This window comes from Tenebrio molitor, chromosome 4, assembly GCF_963966145.1.
Source record: "Tenebrio molitor chromosome 4, icTenMoli1.1, whole genome shotgun sequence".
NCBI classification, from domain to species: Eukaryota; Metazoa; Arthropoda; class Insecta; order Coleoptera; family Tenebrionidae; genus Tenebrio; species Tenebrio molitor.
The window spans coordinates 9,172,420-9,197,895 of record NC_091049.1 but is presented as its reverse complement, the minus strand read 5'-3'; the positions used below and the strand labels follow the sequence as shown (position 1 = coordinate 9,197,895).

At 38.5% G+C, this 25,476-nt stretch overlaps 1 protein-coding gene across 4 annotated transcripts; it reads right to left on the bottom strand.

The window, feature by feature from the left end:
- Positions 1–352: 352 nt before the first annotated feature.
- On the bottom strand, positions 353–25,365 carry Kdm2 (Lysine demethylase 2). Of its 4 annotated transcripts, none has more exons than XM_069043959.1 (5): positions 25,169–25,365; positions 19,537–19,756; positions 16,858–17,726; positions 8,421–8,975; positions 353–1,908 (listed from the first exon to the last, which is right to left on the bottom strand). In XM_069043959.1, exons 1-5 carry the CDS (start codon positions 25,196–25,198, stop codon positions 595–597), a joined length of 2,988 nt encoding a protein of 995 aa, XP_068900060.1. In that variant the 5' UTR covers positions 25,199–25,365; the 3' UTR covers positions 353–594. The 4 variants fall into 4 exon arrangements, with proteins under 4 accessions (XP_068900060.1, XP_068900059.1, XP_068900061.1 ...); XM_069043958.1 differs by lacking the exon at positions 25,169–25,365 and adding an exon at positions 24,623–25,098; XM_069043960.1 differs by lacking the exon at positions 25,169–25,365 and adding an exon at positions 24,504–24,644.
- Between the last annotated feature and the right edge of the window lie 111 nt (positions 25,366–25,476).

The following is a 25,476-nucleotide window of genomic DNA, read 5'->3' as shown; positions in this document are numbered from 1 at the left end:
CACACCACCACCACCAAGCCACATTCGGAAATTATCATTCTAAAAGTGCAAAATACCATTTGAACTTCTCAAATTTAGCTAAAAAGCTGAATTGAATTTATAGAGAACAGCAGCATTACCAAATCTAGGGATAGAGCGCAGCAGCATTCCACCCAGAAAGGTAAACAAAAACAAACTCTTCAATACCTACTTTTAGCAAAACGCTTTAAAATTCGTCTTTTACTGCGTATTTGCTTCTCTACTTCTAATAAGAACTAATCACTGTACTTGTATTAAAAATTATCGGGTGTCTTTGAAAACCTAACCTCTCCTTGTGCTCGCCGTAAGTCTCAGATGAAATAAAAGCCCAACGAATAATATAAAAATTGTATTTATCACTATCAGTTACAAATGAATATAAATCCAAATGCTTACGAAATAATACTCTATTTACAGGGCGTGCACATAAACTGCACGAGAAACGAACGCATAAGCATTTGTCCTTAAAACATGTAGACATAATAAAGCGTTATTTTAAGTAAACAATAAATAATAGAAAAAAAAATTACGTATTACAATCACAATGGAAAAACTGAAAAACTGCGATCACCCGCTTCATTGCACTTTCTGTTGCCTCTTGTCAACCAACTTGATGTCCCTCACTTGTAGGTTCTTGTCACTTTTGGCCGCGAACTTGATGAGCGCTTGCGTCGAGATCTGCAACGAATGTCTGCAGTCCAACCTGACGAGATTCTCGCACTTGGACAGGTGCTCCAGACTGGTCTCGGTGACCAGCTTCGAGTGACTCAAGTCTAGGCTGACCAAGTTGGCCACGGTGTTGGCCGGTTTGGTGGTCAACTGTGCGATCCCCGCGTCGCTGATCCTCGGACACAGGCTGAGGCTTAGGTGTTGCAAGTTGGGCAGGTACTGCGTGACGTATCTCATCGCGATGTCGGTGACGTCGTCCCCGGCCAGTTTCAGCGTGCGCAAATTCCTGAAGCGGATCTTCTCGTCGGCCAGGCCCCGCCTGGAGTCGTTGTTCGGCCCCAAGATCTCCCTCAGCGCCGCGTCGTTAAAGTCCGAGATGAAGCTCAAGTCCAGGCATTGCAGGATGGCCGAGTGGTTAGTGCGCAGGGAGATCGCCGTCTTCACGTTGACGCTCACCAGGCTCAGTTCTTTGAGATTGCTCAGCCTCTGGATCACCCACGGCAGCTGGAATTTGTTGATGTGGCACCAGTCCAGCCTCAACACTTCCGGTTGCCGGCGCACTATCCCCTTGAGAATGTCCGACGAGATGTGCCTCCTGGTGAACTCCATCACCCTCCAGAGCGACGGATCGATCGAGTAGGTCGCCCAAGTCTTGCACACCAGCGCGCAACCGAGCAACTCTCTCGGGTTCAAGTGCTTGAACACGTTCACCACGCACCGCTTGTCCAGCGCCAGGTTGTTCGTCGGGAGGGGATTCATCATCAAGATGGGCGCGGGTCGCACCACCACCATCGGTTTCTTCAGCATCTTCGTCGAGTTGCTCGCTATCTGCTGCGCCAGCTGCATCCTGAACGCCGTCTTCCTCGGTAGGTCGACCGGCTGGCTCTTCGTCTCCACCTCTGCGCCATCGCTGCTCCTCCGCTTTTTGATCGGCAACAGGTCCTTGTTGTCTTTGTTGTCGTTCTCGCTGCCCGAGTCCGAGTAGTGCTCCTGGTGGACTTTGTTGTCGAAGGCGCTCGACGCGTCCGAACTTATCGACATCCTTCGCATGTCGGAGGACTTCTGGCGGGCGCGGAAGTGGCGGGGGCGGTAGTCGGTGTTCTTGCCTAGTTTGCAGCACATGGGGCATTCCCACGAGTTCGGCATGTCTTCGTTGATGTAGCCGGTGAAGTCGGCACAGAGGCGCTGCACGCACATGGGGTGGGCGATTTCGTAGCACACCTGCGGAAAAACGACAAAATTGAATGAAATTAAACGCTCAAAAAAAAAAGAAAAAATCGAAATAAAAACGCGTGATGTAATCTATAGTTGAATTTTTTTAATAAACAATTGTCAAAACGTTGTCTTGTTGGTATGAGCCAAACTGTGATTTTCATGATAATACGATTGGTCACATTGAGTGTCAACATTTTTTTATGTAACTGAGCCTGCGCCCTAACGAGCGAGAGTTTATTTCAAATTCGAAAAGGTTTCTCCTGATTTCTCATTAAATTTGTTTTGAAAATGAATTCACGGAAGAAAGGTACACGGGAAGTGAAGTGAACATAACCTTAACCTTGATTTGGTGTCAAATTGTTATACAGCTGATCCATATGTCCAAATTTTAGGGTGGTACAGTATGGTTTTTTACTTCATTTTGACACTGACAATTGTTTATTAAAAAAATTTCACTATATATACATACAATAGTTATTTGTGTATCAAGGCCATAAAGTGCATCTTTTTTGTCCGAGTCTGCGTTTTCTGGCCGAGGCGCAGCCGAGGCTCACAAGCGAATACAAAAGACACTTTTTGGCAGAGGTGCACATTAATTTTTTTAACCGACCGCACGAACTACAAAGCAAAAGACATCGTTGGAAAAATTACAAATTTATTTTGTATCTATCTTTTTCAAATACATACTTAGATACATTTATTAATTAATTTACCATTTATTACTTATTTACTATAGAGATGGCGCCACGGTCCGAAAAATAGTTACTTTTCATCCGCTTGAGTATTTAGATTTTCTAACCATTTGAATTTATTAGCGAAGACAAAAAGCATTTTAGCAGTTTTTAACTCAGAAATTGACGAATCGATTTTCTTCAAATGAAGTTTGTTAAAAAGAGAAAATTGCTGATTGTGTTCTACATTTGTTTCATTACGATCTGACGTCAGAGAGCAGCGCAGCATCGCAGTATCAGGTTGAGTATATTGCGGTGTAGTAAGCTCGCCGTTAAGGAATAACAGAGGTCCAAGCTTGAGTTCTTGAGGTACCCCGGACAGTAAGAAACTGGATGTCTGTTTGTCATTCATCTTCACCACAATAACACAAAATATATTTTTTTTTAATTAAACTTGGATACTAGAAAAGATCTTCTGTAAAAGAAGTATGTAGTTGTGTATTAGAATGTTCAAAACCGTTTTATTGGGACAAACGAGTAAACGAAAACAGTACTCTTTACACGTGCAAGAAATAAAAAAGGTGCAAGAATCAAACCTTGCAACACTCCTAATCAATACGGTGATGCAAGCTTGGCAAAATAAATTTGTGCTCTTTAATCGCACCATTTTTATTTTAAAAATGGTGGTAGCTACGCTTAACTTTTTCGGAGAGTAGAAAGTGAAGAGTACGTGATACTTTAATTGGATTTCGGTGTATTGGTTTAACAAAAACACGAAGATGATCCTCGGGAATTAAACTAGGATTAGCGTCAATTACAAGAGAGTTTTTAAACGTTCGAAAGCACTTAGAACTTCATCTTGCGCCGCCTCACGACTTTCCATCTTTCTCCCAACAACGACCGTCACTGGAAAACCCAAATTCCTTTCTTTACCTCGTCAACGAAAATACTCAACACCTGACCGTTGCCCAAAAATTGTCAAACCCACATCAGACAGAAGACAACAAACCGGTCCTTCGCGACCGCCTCCGAAATAAATCACCGCCGCCACACACCTCTCAAGATTTCTTCTATCCACCTGTGCGCTTTTGATATATTCACGCATCGCGAGCTTTCCATTGAGCTCCGCTTAAACACCTCTAACGGTTCTCGAAGATCCGTCATCCAACCTCCACCCCCTCGTGCACTCTTTTCTTCGACGGTGTCCGCGGGGAAAACCGCCGACGTGTCCGGGGCCCGGTAAAATGTTCTCTTTTAATGACGCCGCTCGACGTTCGTTAAGTCCGCGCCGCCACCAAAATGTTTACAAGGGCGGGGGGAGGAATAAATTCTCCCGGAGTCGGTTGGTTTGCTGTGCGATCTGACGCTAACGCGATCTTGATATGAGTCGTTCGAAAATGCGAAACAGAAATTCGACGGAAAACGAGGAAAATTAGAGGAGGCGCGCGGCACACCTGGTCGGCGGTGATTTGTTCGGAAAAGAAATCGGACGAGTTTTTCGGGGTTAAAGTGAAAGTTTCGGGGTCGCGGTGGCGCACAAGAGAAGCCGGTCGATAAGAGGTGGTGCGACGGTATGAGAAGTTTCCGAACGAGCACAAAATGAAAATAGAGCAAAACAATTGAGTCGTTGATGAGAGGGGGATAAAAAGTGGGTTAAAAAGAGGAAAGAAAAATTTGTAATGAAAGATGAAATGGTGATTAGAAAGAGTGCTTCAAAGAAGCAGAAGTCGAGGTGTGCAAAATATAAGAAGAGGCAGTGATTTTGACTTAGTTACGCCACACGAAAAGCATTTTAGCAGTTTTTAGAATTTTTGTCTGTTCTTTGTTTGAATTCAATTAACGCAAGAACTAACGAATCGATTTTCTTCGAATGAAGTTCGCCAGAAAGGGAAAATTCCTGATTGTGTTCTGCACTTTGTTTCATCACAATCTGACGTCAGAGAGCAGCGCAATATCGCAGTATTTGTGCCGAGTATACCGCGGTGTAGTGAGCTCGCCGAATAACAGCGGTCCAAGTTGGTGTTCTTGAGCTAGCCCAGGCTGTCAAACAAGTTCGAAACGAATCTCTGCATAGAAAAAATCGAAAATTTGTCGAGAAAATGGTAAAGTTACGCAGATTAAGAGGGAGTGAAGTTATGAAGTGAATTAACCTTCAAGCGAAGAATAATGAAAAACGCTAAATAAATGAAAATGATGAGTAATAAGAGTAATAAAAATGCTTGATAAGTAATACCGAGTAAAGTATACAGGCTGAAATCGAAATACATCACAATATTAAAACCCTAGGATCTTCAGACCAACTGTTAAAATCACGTGCATTCAGTTTTGCGCTATACATCCGCATGAAGGCAGAAATGCCATGTACAGTTCAAGAACGAAAGTTGAGTACGCCACTGATATCACGTTAGTAAAGATTAAAAAGTTATCGAGTGCAACGCAAAAAGGTGCAAACAGTTTTGATATCGCGGATCCTAGTACCGCGTTTTAAAATGTTTAACCACATTTTTGGTTTATTCACTTATTGAAGATACTATGGTTTACATATTATGATGCATTTCAATTTCACCCTGTATATAATAATTAAAAAAAAATTGAGGGAAAAAAGTGTTGGTATGTCTATTAAATTTTTCAGTAAATGTAAAAATCAATTATAAATTTTGAAAGTAGAAATAAAAATAGCCAAATATGAAGAAACAATAAACAAAACAAAAATAGAACTACATTCTTAGAACTGCTGAAAGGAGGAAAGTTGATGCTCAAATAAAAAGAAAGCGAACGGAAGTGAGAAGGAAGAATAAATAATGACGGTAAATACTTGATAAAGTGTGGTGAGAAAGAGAACGTAACAGAATACGAAATGAAAAAAATCAAATCTGCCAAGTGCACGAAAAAAAGGAGGAAGCTGAGTGTACAAAAATATATCCAAGAAGATTCCGCTTACGTGATTTATAAAAGTAGGAGAGGAATAAGAGAAAATAGGAATTAAATGGAGATGAGAAGGAACTGGAAGTAAGAGTCCGAGAGTGAAAGAAGAAAATTATTACGAATTGTTGCTGGAAGTAATTTAAAATAGGTAAACAGACGAAGAAAGAATGTATATTTACATGCAGATATGAACTTTGTTTCCATTTTTTTGCTCATTTTATAAAAAAAAGGTGACACGGCATCCAGGCCGGATTTATTTATCATTATGGATATGTCAATCAAGTAATGATAACTTATTTGAAACCATTAACGAGAAATCCTAATTATGAAGATACAATACTGACAATGATATTTGGAAGAAGTGCTGCTCGAAGACGAAAAAAATTTCTTGTACTTATTGTTATTATATAAGTGGGGGGGGGGGGGGGAAGGGAGCACGTCACGGATGCCGGATTTATGTCATTACTGATATTTCTATCAAATAATGACTATCAAATAATGATAATTCCTCCGAAATCACAATTATTATTTATTTTTATTCGGAAGCGTATTGTAATATGCGTATTCCTAACCTTATACGAGGGCGGAAAGTTAACCATTCCTTTTTATGTTTACTTCCCTCTCTTGGTCAGTAATAGGCCACTTCCCGCCCTGTTATAAGTTTTTTCCAGTGGCGTACACAAATTGTCGAAAAACGGTAGAAATGAAACTGCACCAAACTAATTGTTTATTTGCTAAAAATGTAATGATTCCGAATAAAATAGTATACAGGGTGATTTTGAAAGTTGTGCAGATATTTTAATCACGAGCTACTGGCTTCATGTAGAACTCGGAAAAAATGTTTAAAAAATTTTATCTCAAAAAATAACATGATATTTATTTTTTGAGCTGTTAGTCTTCTACGTTGTCAAACAACCTCGTAGGTAAAATTTCGGCACATTTTAAACATACACCCTGTATATCATATTTTATAAAACGTACACCAATTGCGGTTTCCTTGTTTTAAAGCATATTTCCTATAGGTTACTTCGCATTGCCGTACATTTTATAAAACATGATATACCGGGTGAGATGAGTTTTATCGTCAGCACGATTAACCCTATTAAAAAATTAGTAAAAATGAAGAAACTTTAGGGTTACATTCCCTTGATATAAAACTTCAAATGTGTGTAATCAATTTTCTCTTATCACTAAATTCAGAGCCATAAAATTTAAAAAATCGATTTTGAGCAAACAAAATTTTTTTTTACGTACACGCTCATAATTCACAATTAATTCAAAGAACACATTTACGAAATTCGCATCAAAAGAAAATTATTCGTTTTTGAATTATTCCAGTTTTAACATTAAGAGCGAAAAATGACCAAGATTTACAATTGCAGTGTCATAAATAAATATCTCATTGTTGGGAACATCTGTTGACCACTTTTCTAGTAATTCTTAAGTCCCTAAAGGGTATCATAAATAACCTACGTCAACTTCTTTTGTGGAACTGACCGCCCAATTATAATATCAAATTCCGTTTATTTCAAAAACCGGTGATGTTTTCATGATTTCAATGACACCAAATTTTTCCTGAATGTTTGAAAGGATTCTGTGAAAAATTATGTAAATTAATGTAGCAGTTATTGAATTAAAACAAAATCTTTACCTGTTTTATTAAAAATTTTGAAATTTTTACAGACTGTTCTAGAGTGATACACAATCATTCCTGAATTTTTTGAGAATTTTAAATTGATTAGAAGTGGATGTTTTCGCACTGACGATAAAACTCATCTCACCCGGTACAAGGGTGTATTTTTAAAACGTGCCGAAATTTTACTTACGGGGCTGTAGGACAACGTAGAAAACTAAAAGCAATTTAAAAAAATTGTAGCTCAAAAAATAAATGTCATTTTATTTTTTGACACAGAATTTTTTAAATATTTTTTCCGAGTTCTACATGAAGCCAGTAGCTCGTGATTAAAATATCTGCACAACTTTCAAAATCACCCTGTACAAACCTCGGTGGGAATGTGTTTCATTTGGAGTCGTTTATGGCTATCTATTAAAGCACTCGTGGTTTAATAGATCTCTAAGAAAATGTTTATCAATATTTCAGTGTATTGTCATTTACACCAAAAAACTTGCAATATTAATGTTCAAACTCTACTTTTTAACATCTGTTGCAGACGTAGTTGCATCCGTTTCGTTTTGACAAGTTGTGACATTTATCAAAATCCGTTGACACAGGAGAAAATTCTCAAATTCTGAAAGTGTCGAACAAAAACATAAATAACGAGTGTTGATTCAATCATGAATTCAAAAAAGATCGCGGGGAAGATATGAAGATGATTGGAACAAAAACAAATTGATCTTCAAAGAACGAAAAGTGCAGATATACTCGTAGGTTAGAAAGTGTCCTTGGAGTGTCTTGTGCAAAAATTCACGAATTTCAACTGATCGAACCAAAGTAAAGTAAAGATTAAAAAAATATATTCACCTGACCGCGAGTTCCATTTTTATGGGGCTTTTTTAATTAATTCCCTCCGCGTACACGCAAAAAAAATTGATACCCCTTTGATAACAGGAACACACACACCGAAAATAATTTCATAACTTTTCACCGTTACAGAGATCAAAAAAAATTAAGCACACACACGCACGAAGCGAAATCTCTTGTCGCGTCAAATTGTACATTAAATTTCTTTTCAAAGAGAAAAACGAACCGCCCCAAAAAATTGTTAAACGAAAAATGAGCTTTCAACCGGACAAAGAACTTCTGTAAACATTTGTACAAAAGAGGAAAGTAGTTTCCTTGACAGCTACAATATCATAAAAACGAAAAAAAAAAATCAAACCTGACGAAGGATAATTAAAAAGAATCTCTAGTCCGAATCGTGCAGAAAGAGGAATAAAAACTGATATCGTCGGCGAACTCACCGAACACTCCATCAGATTGCTGGCGCTCTCGCACCGCTGCGGTCCCTTCTGGAGCGGCGTCACCGGCGTCTGGTTCCAGCCGTCGAGTCCGCAATGAACACAGGCGGCCGTCACCGGCAGCATCGGCTGCAGACACTGTCTCATGTTGCACGTCTGCTTCGCCCTGCCCGGCCCGCCGAACTTCACCATGTCCAAACAGAAACTGCACTCGCCACAGTCGCTCCGCTGGCACGCCTCGCACTTTTTACACCTGGTGCGTCGCCGTCTGGGTCCGCCTTTGTCGCCCGGTCCCGCTCCCGACTTCGACTTGAAGGACGGCTTCGACGGCCGCATCCCGTTGCTCTTCATGTAGGGGCGGGCGTAGAGCGACTTGCGGTGGTCGCCGTCGTCGGGCAGGCTGAGAACGGGGCGGCCAGTGATGGCCAGTTCGCGGCTGTCCTGCCGGTGCAGCCCGATCAGGGTGCGCACGTCCTGGATGAGGGAGACGGGGTCGCGGATCAGGTCCGGGACGTTCTTCTTGTTGGGGGGCAGCATGTGCAGGTACATCACGATCTCCTGCAACCACAACGGAAATCAAAATTAACAACCAAAAAGGAGCCAAACAAGAAAAACCAAAAGAGATAATTTACGCTATTAATATTAACATTTCACTCATTTAAACATGTCGTGTTTCCCTTTTGATACGTTTTATTTACGTTAAACACTATTCTACCAAGTAACGACAAGGTAATGTTGGTCATCCTGATAATACCTAATTCTATGACAATAGGCATAGGCGTACGCGCTTAGAAGGGGGCGTGAAAAGCGTGAATTCGTTGAATTAATTGAAAAAAGAGAAACTACATATTTTGACGACCATATAAAAGTAAATGAATACAGAATATTTATTTTTTCATGTTGGCAACGCTAATGTTAGTCATCCTGATGAAAGTTCTGTGTTTGACAATAGACATAGGCGTACGCGTTTAGAAGGGGGCGTGAAAAACCTAACTCTTCTATTTGAATTATGTATCAGAAACATTGGTCAGCATCTTCAGTCCCACATTTGCTATGACATCTACAGTTGCTCGTTGCACTTCTTGCAAATTCTCAATCGAATGCCTAAACACTACGTTTTTTAAATATGGGAACAAAAAGAATTCAATTCAAGTCAGGTGGCCACGATCCTACACTTATCGATCGGTACGGGAACAAGTCCTCTAAGTAATTTATTATTGTGTCGTATGTGCAGTAGCTGAATCTTGTTGTAAATAGCCGTTGTTAGTTCCAAATCGTTCAGTTGATTTATGAATGGTTCAAGAAAGTATCTTTGAGCGCCAATGGTTTCGTTAAACTACTTCAGGCTAAAAATTCGCCTCTGGGACGTTGCAATCAAAAGACAAAGAGATGAAAAGGTATTTAAAACGGGGCACACTAGATTTTTTTTCTTATAGCAATGGGTAAATGGTGTGTAACTATCAACTTGACATTATTCAATATAAATGTGTGCAATGTTTGTAACAGAAATGTAAATATTAATATGAAATAAATATGTAGAGATTTACCTTTGTTCTTTTGGACCTTTTGTATTTTATTTTTCAAGGGTACATTATGTCAACGTAACAACTTCCATTATCAATAAGTTAACTTAGTCGCCTGTTTTTACTCCTGAGGGGTTAAAAGTACTACTTTGCTCCCACACGTCCTTAGGAGGACCAAAATAACAGATTAAAAGGTCGTACGAAAATATCTCTTTGATTACTTTAAGCCCGCCCGTAATACGAAAATCAATGATCTTTATCTTATTTCTTACTAACGAATTTATTTGGGATTTTAAAATATTCTCTGTTCACGAAAACTTTCCTACATTAAATTATTTAAGTAATTGAATAGAGTGTAAAATTTAAAAAAAAAATAAAATTCAAGTGGAAGGCTTCCTGAATCTGAGGAAGATCGTACGAAACATAAGTGAACATTTTTTCTTTGAACAAATAAATTCGATTTAAGCTACTTTCTTGTTTTTATCGCTTTTCAATAAAAATTTAAATAATATCAGACCAAATTTATTGTGAGGTGATTTAATTTTAACTATTACATATTAGGCATTCACGATCTTTTTGGGACCGAGTTGGCTATGATTTTTTCTTTTCATGTTGGACTAACTGACTCAGTGATGCAACGGATGCAATTTTTTTTCCTGTCAGTGTCTGTTCGACATTTTCTTGCCACCCCATTGCCATATTTATTATTTTAATATTCGTAAGAAACTAAATGATTTATTAAGTGTGTAAAAATAATTTAAATTTCCGTCAAAGGAACAGTCAAAATTGCCAAAATAATTTTATTACGATAACAATTTTCTATTAAACGATTTAATTTAATTTAAAAAGGACAGACCAGATTTAAGAGATCCGGCAACAATGTACCTATTCAGAGAATATAACCCTAAACTGAAAACAACCTAACCTAACACAAAAATTGCCAATTTCCTTGAGGGAATGTAGTTATCACCGAGGTATTGCCAACAAAATCACTAGATGGTCAGAGCCAACTCGGTCCCAAAAAGATCGTGAATGCCTTATAGCTACTTTTTTTACTTAATAGTGATTTGTATATCAAGGCTGCGAAATTTTTCTTTAACGTACTGAGGGAAAAATTGTCGCCGAGGCCGCTGGCGGCCGACGCAGACAATCTCAAGGATGTTAAAGGATTCGCGGCCAAGGTGTACACCACATTTTTTGTGCAATCGAAAATTTGTAAAATTATTATAAAATGAACAAGTAAAATTTACTTCAATGAGAATAAATGACATTTGCGGCCTGTTTTAGGTACGCGAAATGCTCGATGTAGTAAAATGCAGCAACTAAGAAATAAAGCTGCTTTAGCACAATTTGTATTTCGTTTCATTTTTATAATTCTTTTTGTTCCATGTATCGATTTGTCTCGAGCCAATAAAACCACCATCAAGTTCGTTTTGAAAATTTGAACCTTCCATTAATAAAATATGATCAAATGAGAATGAAATTAACCAACCTATTACATACATATTTGTTTCAAAATCAAAAACCACGTCCTGTTGAATTATGTTGGCAGAAAAAAAGAAATCCCTAGAATAACCTCTCGCGAAAATTTGACATTCGATTTGTCATCACAAATATCAAATTATAAAAATGCCTCGAAAAACGAGGGATCTTTTAACCCCTAAATTAAAACGAGCATTCTTTTTTCTGACACTTCCAAATACTAAAAAAAAAAACAAAAGATGACGACGTTGTCGGTTGTAGAATGCAGTCTTGATGGATTTTTTTTTTTTTGAAACAGATAACTACAATAATTCTGTTTTTGACAGTTTTTAAATTTTAAAGCGACTCAAAGTTGCCGACTATTTTTCAAATTTGACACTTGCTCTAAGCTTTTGTTAAAACAGTCCAAAATCCACCAACTGCATTCGCTCTTCTCTTGTCACACTTAAATCCATACCTTGGTGTCGTTGCTAAGTATGTATTTCAAACAATTTTCTAACTGATTTCTAACTGACTTTCACCATACTTTTTACAAACATTTTCCCCACGTAACTACGTATTTTTAAGAATAATCGAAGGATTACTTAAAAACCTGATTGTAGCGGTAGCTTCAATCAAATTTCTCGTTTTGATTAAAACTGTGGACAAAACTCGTGGTTTTATTGAACGTTTTTTCCAAGACATCGATATCGTTGGTACTTTTGTTGGCAAACAGTAAAAACACGCATTATCAGAGGCATTATCAACTGAAGCTAATTCAAATTTTCGTAGACATTTGGCACTTCGCGGATGCCTTGCCTTTTCCTTTGAAGAGTTACAATATGCTGAAAAACATGTAGCAAAATATAAATAACAATAAGTGGTCCAGAATGATTCTTCTTTAAACTGCTTCCGGATACCTTGTTCTTTTCCCGTTTATTTGTTTGCATTGAAAAAAAAAATGGACATTAAAAACGTGTTACGAGTACACGTCACAATAATACTTCAGTAAATCATTTTGGTAAAAAATATTTTTAAATACTTTATTCTGTTTTATGGCATATTAAATTACAGACTTTGGTTATAAAAGTGAATTTTTGTAACGAATATTCCCAACAAAATTGTTTCCACGATTCATTTTATTAAAATCTAAACCCTCATTGCTTCGAGCTTGTCCTAATTGAAAATATTTTCGTGATGAATATTGTCGGCAACAAAAAGAATTACTCACTTACCTAGTCAGATTTAAATTAAAGTATTGCCGCTTAATATAAAATTCTTTGTGTTGATTAGAGAAAAGATTCACCGACTCGGTGCACACAAACGCCTCTAAAATCTGTAATGAATAATATGTAAAAAAAATTACATTTATCCCTCAAAACTCTTTATCAACAATTTAGTTTTAAAACGATGTATTGTTTCGTTGTTACGAAGTGAATTTACAGCCGTTTAACTTTTCCAAGTTCGGAATTTAAGTCAAGATTGTTTGAAATAATTTAACTTTCATTATGAAACTATTTTTTTCCTTTAACCCTATAATGTAGTCTCCACTCTTTCCACTGAAGTATAAAACTATACCGGGTGCCTCAAAATTCGCGAAACAACTCAGCGGGGCAATGTCAACTCATGTTAGGAAATTATGAGAAAAATAATTTTTTAAAACTGTATGGGCCAGTTTATAGAAAGAGAATTCAATATTTAATTAGAATTAAATTTTAATGCGCGATTAACCCATGAATCCGAAACTTCGATTGGTTCAATCTGATCACGTGTTCAGTTAATTTCGATTTGATTACGATTAACTTAATTTCGCTTCTGTAAACTGGCTCCTATATCTATTAGATTTGATGATATGGGGGCTCAAAAGGAGCAGCTTTTATCTCGTTTATTTTAAATATTAAAAAGATTTTGACTATTTGTTTTTGAGTAACCAATGCTATAATAATTCTGAATGATTGTGATCAGATTTGCAATTATTATTTGCTTCATTATTTCCAGCATTTCCAAGAAGTGATTTTATGTCGGTTTTACCTCAAACAACGTATGGCATCGTGGCTTTGATTTTTCTTTCTTATTTCCATGGATACAACAAAAATTACATATTTGCACACCATTGGAATACACGGAATGTTTTTAAACGTTGCCACATTTAGGGCCGGTTTATTCACCTTCAAGTAAATTTACCTGGCCTGTAGTTGCTATGATTTAGAATTCTGCTATTGGTAGATCCATGGTACTAATTACCGTTCAAATAAAGTTACTTGAAGGTGAATAAACCGGGCCTTAGTGTAACAAATAGGTCCATATCTTCTACAAAAAAGTAGATTTGTTCGGTATTACATTGACACGACTAAACAGATATACGAGGATAAAAGACGGAAAACGAATGAAAAGAAGACGATTTCAAAATCATTTGATCCCCAAATTTTTATTAATTGTGAATTTCAGAAGACAGTATGTTAAGCCACTGGAGTCTACTTCTTAGACCACTCGCACAAGATGTGGAACCTCTACAACAACGGATCGGTGAACGGACTATAACGCGCAACAGAAATTTTGTTTCTATTTTTCTTTCTAGATCTTGATACACCAGTATTTTTTAATTCTGCTTACTTTGTATTTTAATACATTAAAATTGAAATTAAAAAATTAAATTAAAGATTAAATATATTTAAAAAAAATTGAAATTTACAAATACATTTGCTAAATGGTAACTTCAAATTAAAAAAAAAAATGTAAAGTACAGAAAAAAAAGATCAATATATTCAATGATAATAAGAGTCTGTTAATTTTATCAAAAGTTTCTAAATTAATAGATATTCACAGGTATCTGAAGTGTGCACAACGAGACTTAGGTCGAGTTAGACACGAATGAGTTTTTAGACGAGCCACCCCCGCTAGTGTGCGATAAAACATTTATTACCGCACGGTATGCGATAAAGAAAGTCACTATGTGTCCGAAATGCGTGGGATAAATACCGTATACCGCACGATCGTAAATTAAATGCTTGTAAAAAAATTCTTAAATAACATATAGGTGGTGAGGTAGCCTGAAGCTTGGTTTTGTTTCCGATAACGTATGACGTGACTCCATTTGATTCTGATTATCTGCTTATCTAGGAAACGTTGAAAATGGCAACGTTCAAATTTTAGATGAAACACCACATTTTTTACCTCTACAGAACTACAAGAAATAAAAAAAAAAAAAACAAAATACAATCAACAATCAACTAGTAATATTTGCGACAAATTGCGGGGACATAAAACTGTAAACCAAAATTTATTATTACACCGAGCCAACTGTGACTACACTGAAACGGTCACTTAATGTTCTAAAATTACATTAAAATCACTGTTTTCAGTACTTATTTATCTGGGGGTCTTCTAAAAAAGTGTGTACGATGACCATAAAGAAAAATAAACTATGAATTATTTCCGTCAATTCATTTTCTTATTTATTTATTCAAAACATTCTAATAATATACAGGGTGTTTTCGAAGTTGAGGTGTTCCTTTTAACGTGTGATAGTATGCGTTGTTCTAAAGAGTTTTAGCCAAAATCACCTTAGTAAAATGTGTACGGCAATGAAGATACAATAAGTTAATTTTTTTGAAATGTTTGAAACCGGTCCTGCTCAAATTTGCGCTAATTTGTTAGAAATTATAATTGACAAAAAAAAATCAAAAGAGCATGGCCGTTAATCAAAAATACTGTCAGAGTTGTCATCTAATTAGTCGGAATGGCTTTATTATTAGGAAAATTATGAGCTCACAGATATGTTGCTAATGTATGGGCAATATTATCACGTTATCAGAATGCAGCTGCGGCGTCCAGAAGTACGCAGAGCGATTTCCGGAAAGACGCCATCCTGGGCCACGTCAGTTATTAATCTAGTACAGCGGAGAAATAGATAGGACCGGACTCAAAATTTTAGAAAACAATAAAAATATACAATCAATTACCTCCGTTAATACAAACATTTTACTAAGACGATTTAGGCTAAAATTCTTAAGAATAATGTATAGTACCTCGTGTTACAAGGAACGCCTCAACTTCGAAAACACCCTGTATAATAACATAAGTATAGTCCATTTTTTAATTATAGTCCGATGTATCAATTAAAAATCAGAACAACTGTCATATTGCTATCTCTTTTCAACATAATGTAAACAAACTATTGAATTCTTGTACGTATTGTATTAAGCGTGTCCCACTATGCATCTCGCTTTAGCATGTGCGATTAGAGCAAGACGCGAATTGTACGTTTATTCCACTAGCGACGTCAAATTTTTAGGTTACGTTTTAACCACGTTATTTGGGATAATTTTGTTTAATTTTGCTTGAAATGTCCTCCGTATGATGCCAACGAAAAGCATGTGGACAGATCCTTTTACAGAATTTGTAAATTGCAAAAACAATATTGGAATTGCGTGGAAACTTGCAAGACTGGAAGTTTACAGGTAAGGGGGTAAACTAATTCATAGAGGTTGTTTTGTGTTCATGGCGTTGCCGAAACAAAATCTAGGAAGAAAGAAAGACAGTCTAAACGTGGTTGTTTAGTGCTGTTTTCAACAATTTTTAATATATCTGACCTATTAGTTCATATGTAAATAGTTATCAAAAGCATTCTGAAGGGAGCGGTTTTTTGAAAGATAAAATTAAAACGGAGGAATGAATTTGCAGAAATACCAAGAAAGCACGAAAGAACACAATATCTGTCTCATGTTGCCTAAATAAATTTTCAAATATTGGTAGAACCATGCACTGCTGTCAAATGTCGAAAACAGACGCAGGTCATGTCGACTTCTTGATTCGGACTAAGCTCATCGGACTATAATAAAAAAATGGACTATACATAACATTTTAGTTTTACATTTTACAATACAAAAATTTCCGATAATAATGCGGAATCTGGAAACGTGCCCCGAATGCTTGCAGCGTTTCCACGTTGAATGGCAAGGGAAATCCTCTCGAAAAGGAATTTCTTTAATTTTGAATCGCCTGATTCCGCAATCAGTCGGTTTCCGATGACATTAATGAAATCGATGACTTCTTTGCACCAAGGGCAAAGAATTATTATATTTGAAGATTTATTTTTTGGTCCTTACAATATCCTTGTAATTGAAAAAAGTTACGCCATTGGAAGTAACGTGTATTAGTACAGGATCATTATAAATTATTGTCCCATCGCAGTTAGCGACAGATTTCCACTACCGCCAGGAGCGCCACCTATCGGCGATACTAGTCTCACTCATTTTATGAGGCTTGCAGCACATTCAACTATGTCACTAACCCCTACTGCAATAGGACAATCATTTATAATGACCCTGTACAAAAAATTTCATTAAAACCGAATTTCATTTCAAAAGTATTGTCGTGTTGTGGTCACGTCCGGCCTGAATACCGTGCCATCAATTACGTGGTTCGTGACTGTACAAAAAAAAAGCTGTACATACCTTCAACCCGTGCAATTCCGCCTGGGTGAGATGGACGTGGGGTCGGTCCGGAGTTATCGGCGTGTCGTGTCCCGTCGTCAGGTGGGAATTCCCCAGGAGGCAGTGGACGTACCTCTCCAGCACGTACCACAACATCTCCGTGAAGAAGGGATACCTGAACTTCTGCGGCACTTTGGTGGTATCCTCCACATGGGCGATCTTCAGCTGTTTGTCGATGCCGTACGAGTGGAGGAAGTTCCCGCCGAACACCAACGAATCGACGGGCGTGTAGACCGCGTGTATCCACCCGGTCGGTATGAAGAACGTGTTGCCTTCCATCAACGATATCCTGGCGCACTTGTCGACCGTGTCGCCGAAGAAGATGTCCGACTGTTTACCCGACAGCACCCACCTCTCGTAAAGAGCGAGGTTGTGTTCGGTCGGCGGTATCAACCAGAACACCTTGCCGCCCTTGAGGATGTGGTACCAGACGGAGGTGCCGCCGAAGTCCACGTGGAAGTCCGTGTAGCAGCCCTTCACCGACATCAAACAGTACTTCTGCACTTTGGGATACTTCATGTCCTCCAGGAGATTGGTCGCTTCGGTCTGGCTCTCCTTTAGGTGACGAGGCCAGACGCAGTCGACCCAATCGACCTGGCGCACCACCGTCGGGCTCTGCACGTAGTTCTCCAGCTTCGTGTGGGAAAACTCCAGGGAGATCACGTTGAGGAGCTTGTCCTTGTCTTGGTCCTCGTAGTACTTCTGCCAATCCTTCATCGACATCTCGCTGTTCTTCTGGGTGTTGACGTCCATCACGTCGAGGACACGCCGCGAACCGACGCACATCCGGACGTCGTTTATCGAGAAGTTGGAAGTGGGAACCCGAAGACCTGTCACAATCCAACATTGAAGAAACGAAACATCGAGCTAAGACGTTACTTTAATGCGCTAGTGCAAGACTTATCTCATACAGCGATCACGCGAATTAAACTCAAACGTCACTCAGACTTATCTCTCAATTCTGCACTGCAGAAATAATATAAGCTAAGAAGTGACTTTGAAAAACCAGCACAGGGCGGAATTTTGCGTGAAATTTAAGTTATCAACGGATAAATCTGTTTGAGTTATACATTAAACAAATGAAATCGATCGCGTCAAGCTAAGATGTAAGCTTCGAAAGTCAGTACAACAACAGATTAGTCGAATTAAGCTTAGACTCGGAGTGTTCTCTAACTGAATAATTAACAAGTTGATGGAAGAACTCGATAGACTGTTACAATTTCGTATAATAGAAGCGTCAAGCCAAGACATCGCTTTGAATAGTTAACGCAAGGCAATTTTGAGATTGAGCAAGTTGAAATAAGCACAGACATCCCTTGAGTGTTCTTAAGCAGCAATTTTATTGTGACGTGACAAATGGAAAAATGTAGACTGGTAAGAATTCTGCACTACTGCACATGACTTTGGGATATTAGTGTAAGATAAAATGTATCGTAAAGTAGATCAAGCTAAGACATGATTTTGAAAAGCTAGTATAACGCTGTTTTTGACAGCAAGTCAGTCAAATTAAGCCCAGAGTTTAGTATTTCCAGACAATTTTTTCTGAGCTCAGAGACAAAAACTCACAGACGTATTGGTATTTTGCTTTCACAAAACATGACTTTGGTAAGCTAGTACAAAACTATTTTTGACCGTGCAGCAGCTGGATTAAGCTCAGATACAGATATTATTTACGTATGTCCAAGCAAACGATTCATTGCGATAGGACAGAGCTTGATGAATTTCTTAGGTCAAAATTGAAATAGATCGCATCAAGCTAAGACACGCCTTTGGATAGTTAATGTAATGCAACTTCTGCCAGTGAGCAAGTTGAATTAGCTAAGACATCACTTTGAGATAGTAATGTAAGACAAAATGTATTGTCAAGATTTATGAAAATTCAAAATTACACAGACGAAGCTCAGCATCAAGCTAAGACAGTATTTTGGGAAGCTAGTATAACGCTACTTTGACAAATCCGTAGAATTAAGCTAAGACATTACTTTCATGTTCCTGAACACTTTTATTCTAAATTCAGAATAGAAAACGCACATACGTGTTGATATTCCGCATCACAGAAATGGGTCAAGCTGAGACATTACTTTGGTAGGTAGTGCAAGATGATTATTATTAACTGTGCAAGTGCTAGATTAAGCTCAGATATTATTTACATGTCCATTCATTGCGAAACTGAAGGTAGTGCTTGATGAAATTTCTCATGCCAGAAATGAAACAGATTACGTCAAGCTAAGACATGGCGTTGGTAAAAGTAGTGCAAAACTGTTCTTGATGGCAGCGCATTTGGATTAAGCTAAGAGCTAAGAAACCGGAAAGCTCTTGAGATAGTCGTGAAGTTGATGAAATAAATTTCTTGAAAGAGAAACGAAGTAGGTTGCGTCAAGCTAAGACATTACTTTGTGACGGTTAAATTCTCCTCTAATCGAAATCGACAATTGAAGAAGTGAATCGTAGTAAATCGGGAAACCATTGCACGCCTTTGCCGACAACACAACAACCGAATTAAGCCCAGACGTGACTTCACAATTCCCAAGCAATTCGCTTTACGGTGCGAATTAAAACGATTTGCAAGAGGACAAGCCCTTGTGTCAATAAGGGTCCCATTATTACACAGAATGACCATTCAGCAACCCCCGCACTCACCCAATCCGGTCTTCTCTTTGAACAGCAGAGGCGTATTGAATCCGTGCTTCTGGAAATACGCCACGTTCAACTCATTGCCGTGCATCTCCCTGACGATGTTGTGGGTGGCGAATAGGGGATTCTCCAGCTTCTCCTGGAGATTAAACGACCTCCTCCCCTCGATCTCATCGTCCCCGAGGGCCCAGTCCTCCGAATAGAGTTTCTTCTGCTTGCGCTCCCTCTGCAACAACCGACAAGCATCACTCCGACGGCAACACCACCGGACACCTGTAGCTCTCCTCTCGCCTCGCTCCCCCCGTCGGGGTGACCCCGCCGGCATCTCCGTCGCGTCTTTCGATCGTCGAACTTCCACCAGGAAATTCTCTCGTCCGCCAATCAATATGGTGCATATGAGCGCGACAAAATCAATAAATTGGGCGAAATCGGGCACGTCCACGTGATGCCGACGACGGCACCGCCGGCGCGACGGGGGTATGCGAAAAGTCTCACTTCCAGGTGACGTACCATGCGAGATATGTAATCTTGACGATCGTACTCGCGGTGGAGCTTTTTACCCCTGTGCGCCATCTTGTGCTACTGAACGGTCGACTGAAAAAGCGACGGACGCCTGAAGGGAGGCGGCGCGTGCGTCCTGAAAACCGACCCCGTGGACGTTCAACCGACCGAGAGGACCTGAACGTCACGAAATGAGCCACAGTTTCACGAACTGACGATTTCTTGTAACACTGTTATGTAAATTTAACACAGCGGAGACGACGCAACTGAAACATGGCACCGAGATGTTACACCTGTACAAGCGTAAGGGGTGAGTTTGACATGTGCTGTTAGAAATAACTTTGTTATTTTTCTAAATTTGGTAAATGTTCTAAATGCAAGAGTACTGCTAAAATTTCGAGAAAACAAGAAAAGATTCTAGATGATTTTTTTTTCAAAAAATCCGATTCAATTTAGTATTTTTCGTTTCCAAATAAATCAATACATCAATCAATAAAACACGCAAACATAGACAAAATAATCAAAATGTTATGTAAATCTGATATGTCAGATTGACTGGAACTAGGGTTATCTCACACAGATGTCACTCTAAAACAAATGTGTATTTGATATTTGAAAAATTCACAACAAAAATCTCTTGCATCGAATTTTTTGTGTTTTTTTTTTTTAGTCACGTCATGTACTAACGGGTATTTTTTTAAATTTGGCGTCGAAGTAGGCGTTGAACTGTCGATTGTGAACGCACTACAGTATAGGTACAGGTTACGGATCACAGATCAGCTGTTTAAATCTCTCCGACGCCAAATTTAAAAAAATACCCTTTATTATTATGTATTCATTTTCTAAACGCATGAGGGTTGGCCATGATTTTTTGATACATTTCACACAGTATAGTAAATTTGACAATACAAACTGTCATCAACTGTTAGGTATCGAGTAAACATTTTCTTAAACACGATGCCGAAATTTGTGTCTCAAGAAACCAAGTGCAGCATCTTAAACTATGATAATCTGGTAACAGGATAAAACATATTTTTAACTTAACTAGTCCTTAATAGTCTTGAGAAATAAATTAGTAATTTCAATCTGTATGTTGAACGTCGTCTAATTAACGATGTTGTAACAGAAAAACCAGGAAGCCTGCAAAATTCAGCATCAGATGATGAAAAATTCGATTCTGATAGTGAAATGATGGAAGAAGATCAAGTCTAAGTTAAGTTTAAAATATTGCTCTTAAAATCAAAGAGAAGTAAGACTTCTTTACAATTTACGAATTTTATAAATTCCATGATTCTTCAGAAAATGAAAACATTTTATTTTATTCGAATCTATAATTGTTGTTTGTGCTTTCACACTGACGTTTTCACTCCAAAATGCCATTTTATACTGTCATAGTTTATACAGAGTGGATACTCTAACAAAGTCATGGCCGACCCTCATGCATTTAGAAAATGAATACATAATACGATCATTAAATTTTGGACATCATTGTTCTGTCAGATTAAGAAAATACTCTAAATCATGCTTTATTTTTATGAAATTGTCACAAATGTTAAGTGACAAAATATGAAGTTTTTATTTATTATTTTATGTACATATTTATTTTATATTTTTTATTAATTAAAACCTCGTTCTATTCCATTTGTCTGACTTTTAAAAATTCTTGCATATTGTCGGTACATCTGACATTCACATTTTCAAAATTGACACAACAATCAAAATTGAGGTTATAAATACATAAAGGTCGTTTTAGAATTTATAACAGTGGCGTCCAAAATTTATTGATCGCGACCGTACCAAAATTCCTATGTTTTAACCGATAACAAAACTTTGCAACGTATAAAAATATACTGGGTGGAAATCTATTTTTTATTAAATTTTTGCTTCGATTTTTAGTTTCAACATCAGGTGGGTTTTTTTTTTCTTGCACGGTTTTAGTGACAGAAAACGGTATAAAAACCTCATTTAAGACGGTGGGAGAATAGTATATTACACTATAAGTGATGAAAGTGCCTGATTTTTCAACGAGCAATACATGACATACTCACGAGCGCCGGTGAGTGAGGATAGTATTGCGAGTTGAAAAATCGCACTTTGATTACGAATTGTGTATACTATTTTTTTTCAACGTCGCTTATGAAAATGAGTCTCAATTTTAAATTTCTTTATAATTATTTTACTCCCCTATTTTTTGAATCTTGCGAATCTGGAGTTTCAAAGTTGCGAAAAACATTCAGAAATCAAACAGCGTCAATCATTTTAATTTATGTGCAACGATTTGGAAGGTACGAAATTCTGGTAAAAAAAGCGCCACTGATCAAAAACGATGGCAGATAAGTAAAAATGACATGTATAAATTTCATTCATAATTTAGCATAGAATTCAAAAATAAAATCAAACTGGGTAGGTTCCGTTTAAAGAAATATAACTTTAGTGTTTATATAATATTGAGACACTCTATATATACCGCAATATTTTCCGAATGTGCAGTAGAAGCGTAGCTGAGACACCCTGTATGTAAACCATTAAATTGAAATATGTATGTACAGTTGCGGCCCCTACAAACTCAGACACCGACTTTTGACACATTCTGCCAAATTCAAAAAAAATGTAATGTGTAAATTTGACTTTTATCCGGTATGGCAATGTCAGTGTCAGTTTTTTGTAAGTCAGAAGCGTGTACAATTTTTAAAATGCCTCAATTAAATTCAAATATCTGTGGACGGTGTACAACGCACAGTTCTGTCAATGCCGAGGAGACTCCAAAAGGTCATAGATGCTAACGGTGATACAATAAAATATTAACTGTATTGTATTTGAATTTTTCCATTTTTCAAACTTCTTATTTTATACGCCACTGACTTTCTTTCAGTTGGGTGACATTTTATAAACTTCAATTTTAGGACCATCTTACACCGCCAACATGTTTTATTTGTCACACTGTCTGAGTTTGTAGGGGCCGCAACTGTACATAATTAGATTTGAGATTTTGTCAAGAAAATATTTAGATCTGTTGAAAAAGCAATCAAATTGGTCAAACTTCAATCATCACGAAAACAATTTCTACACAACTCTTAACATGCCATTGTCAGGTCGTGTTTATCAATTTTTAATAGTTTTCTTTATCGAGTTCGTCACAAGATGTAATAAATTAATATCGTTTTTACAGCACAAAAAAAAACATGTTCGATCAAACGATATTTCTATCAAGTCGGTGATTTTCACAAACATTGCAATAGATAAAATACTCTGATTCAGATAAGAAAGTTGATGTCAAATATTCAGCAAGGATAATTTCCTTTTCCTTGAAGCTTTATCTAGTTCGTTTATTCTAAAGCACCTTGTACACCACCGTATTTTGTTTTAAAGATTTTGATAACAAATTATCGTCTTGTTGACATTTCTGACAAACATATACAGTGCGATTTTACTCACAATACAAGCAACCGTCACGTAAACACAGCCAATGCTGCATTGAATGAAAAACCGATTACCTCTGCAAATTACGAGCACAAGTGAAACTTGTCGCGATTATTTCACATCAAAGAGACAATCCTTTTCCGGACGCCGTGCCACTATTTACAGCACCTCTGTCAATCGTGATGTCGGATGATTCTCCCGGAGTTTCGCGACTGAGCAACAGTCCGGACTTTTCTCTGGATTTTCGTCTGATTATATTTTCGATTTGACGCGAGTGCCGGTCCCTCCTTATGACGTAATTTTATCGACACTCATCTCCATACCTAGAATTGTTAAAATAAGGGCCTCGATACCGTCCGCCGCAAAGATCTGTCACAGTTCTTCGAAGTCTTCCAAACTTTCTCTCTCGAAATGTCACCGCCTGTTTCACGCGTCACAGTGTAGACAATAACCGAACAAACGACAACAATCTAATCGTAAAAATGGCGGAAGTCTTGGCGTTACTACTTATTGTCAGTTGCAGTAGGCCGCGCGTCCGTTACTTCCGAGAAATGACAGCTTGGACGTTTGCAAATGAGAGTTTTTCACGTCACACTGTATACCAGTGCAATCGAGTTTTTGTGGCCACCCGCAAACCATCCGAAAGCATGGCAAGATGCGACCATGCGAAAGGTAAACACGACGTGACCTTGGAAAGGGTTGCCATCGCCGCCTCTCCCATACGTTTATTAATAGACAACAGTGGAGGTGCAAAACTCGCAGGGGATGACCGGGAAGGTCGACAAAAGTGGACGCACGTGTCTTCGTGTCTCGGTTGGCGGAGCAGGCCATCATCCCCAACGGGGACTGCCGCCCCCGGAACACCGCGAGATGCAGAACCCCGGTGACGGAAGCCGCCGATTAATTACAATGACGGACAGATCGAGTGGCCGCGCGTTCTTTTGTTTTTCTTCGGGGGCGGCCTGCTACGCACGTAAACAAGCCGGGCGACTAGATCCGGGCGAGAATCGCGGGGACCTCGCCGTGGGGGTGAACTTTTCGAAAATTCTCACCTAGTGCGGTGTCGGGGCGGCATGGCGACCGTCCCGTTTCGATTCCAAGTTACGTGAGTTTCATAAAACACACTATGGCGACTAGAGGAGTCGACAAAAGTCGATCGGAAACCACTCACCAGTTGTCTGGAAGAGTGTCGCTTGGCCGCAGACGCGTTCTGCGACATTTCGGACGCTTCCTCGACACCTTTCACGTAAATGTCGTAAATAATATTGCAAATTTCACACGAACACGTCCACACCAAGCGCCCGCAAAAGCGCTACTAAAAATGAACGATCGAGAGCGACATCTGCTACGACGCGGACAGAGCCTGTGTCTCCCTTCCACCGGCACGACGCCATCTGTGCGTCTCCGTCGGTGGTGTCTGCGCTTGACCCGCACCGCGATCTCGTCCCATTAAACCATATTCGTCGAAACGGAGGCCCCACACTTTAAACACTCGCGAAACTGACCAAACACGCTCCGGGGGGCAAATTGGTGACGGGGGACCGCGAATTTTCACTCGGAAATTCAACTATTTCACATTTGAGAGCGCCGGTTCAAATGGGGCGCGTCAAGGGGACAACTGAAATGCTGCGTAGAGGGCGCCATGTGACACTTGACATTTGACAGGACTAAAATATCTTTATTTCGCCTTTAGATTAAATAAAATGCGGTTTTGTACCCTTTTTGTGCGGCTGCTTGTCCCAGACATGTGTTTGCACTCACTAACAACCAACAAAACTGACCCCGAAGGTATTTATTAAATTTTAGTTCCAAGCCAAATCACGTGATTCTTTCGTTGACCTATCGTTACTCGTTCAAATTAATCAACTTTTACACTTTCGAGACACTTTTACAATGAATCTGACCCAACAAGTTTTATTTTTATCGAGCCTGCGACTATTTACTACTTCTTGATGCCAACATAGGCAACCAACAACACACACCGTATACAGAGTGTCCTCCGAAAACCTGCTTCACAACATGAAA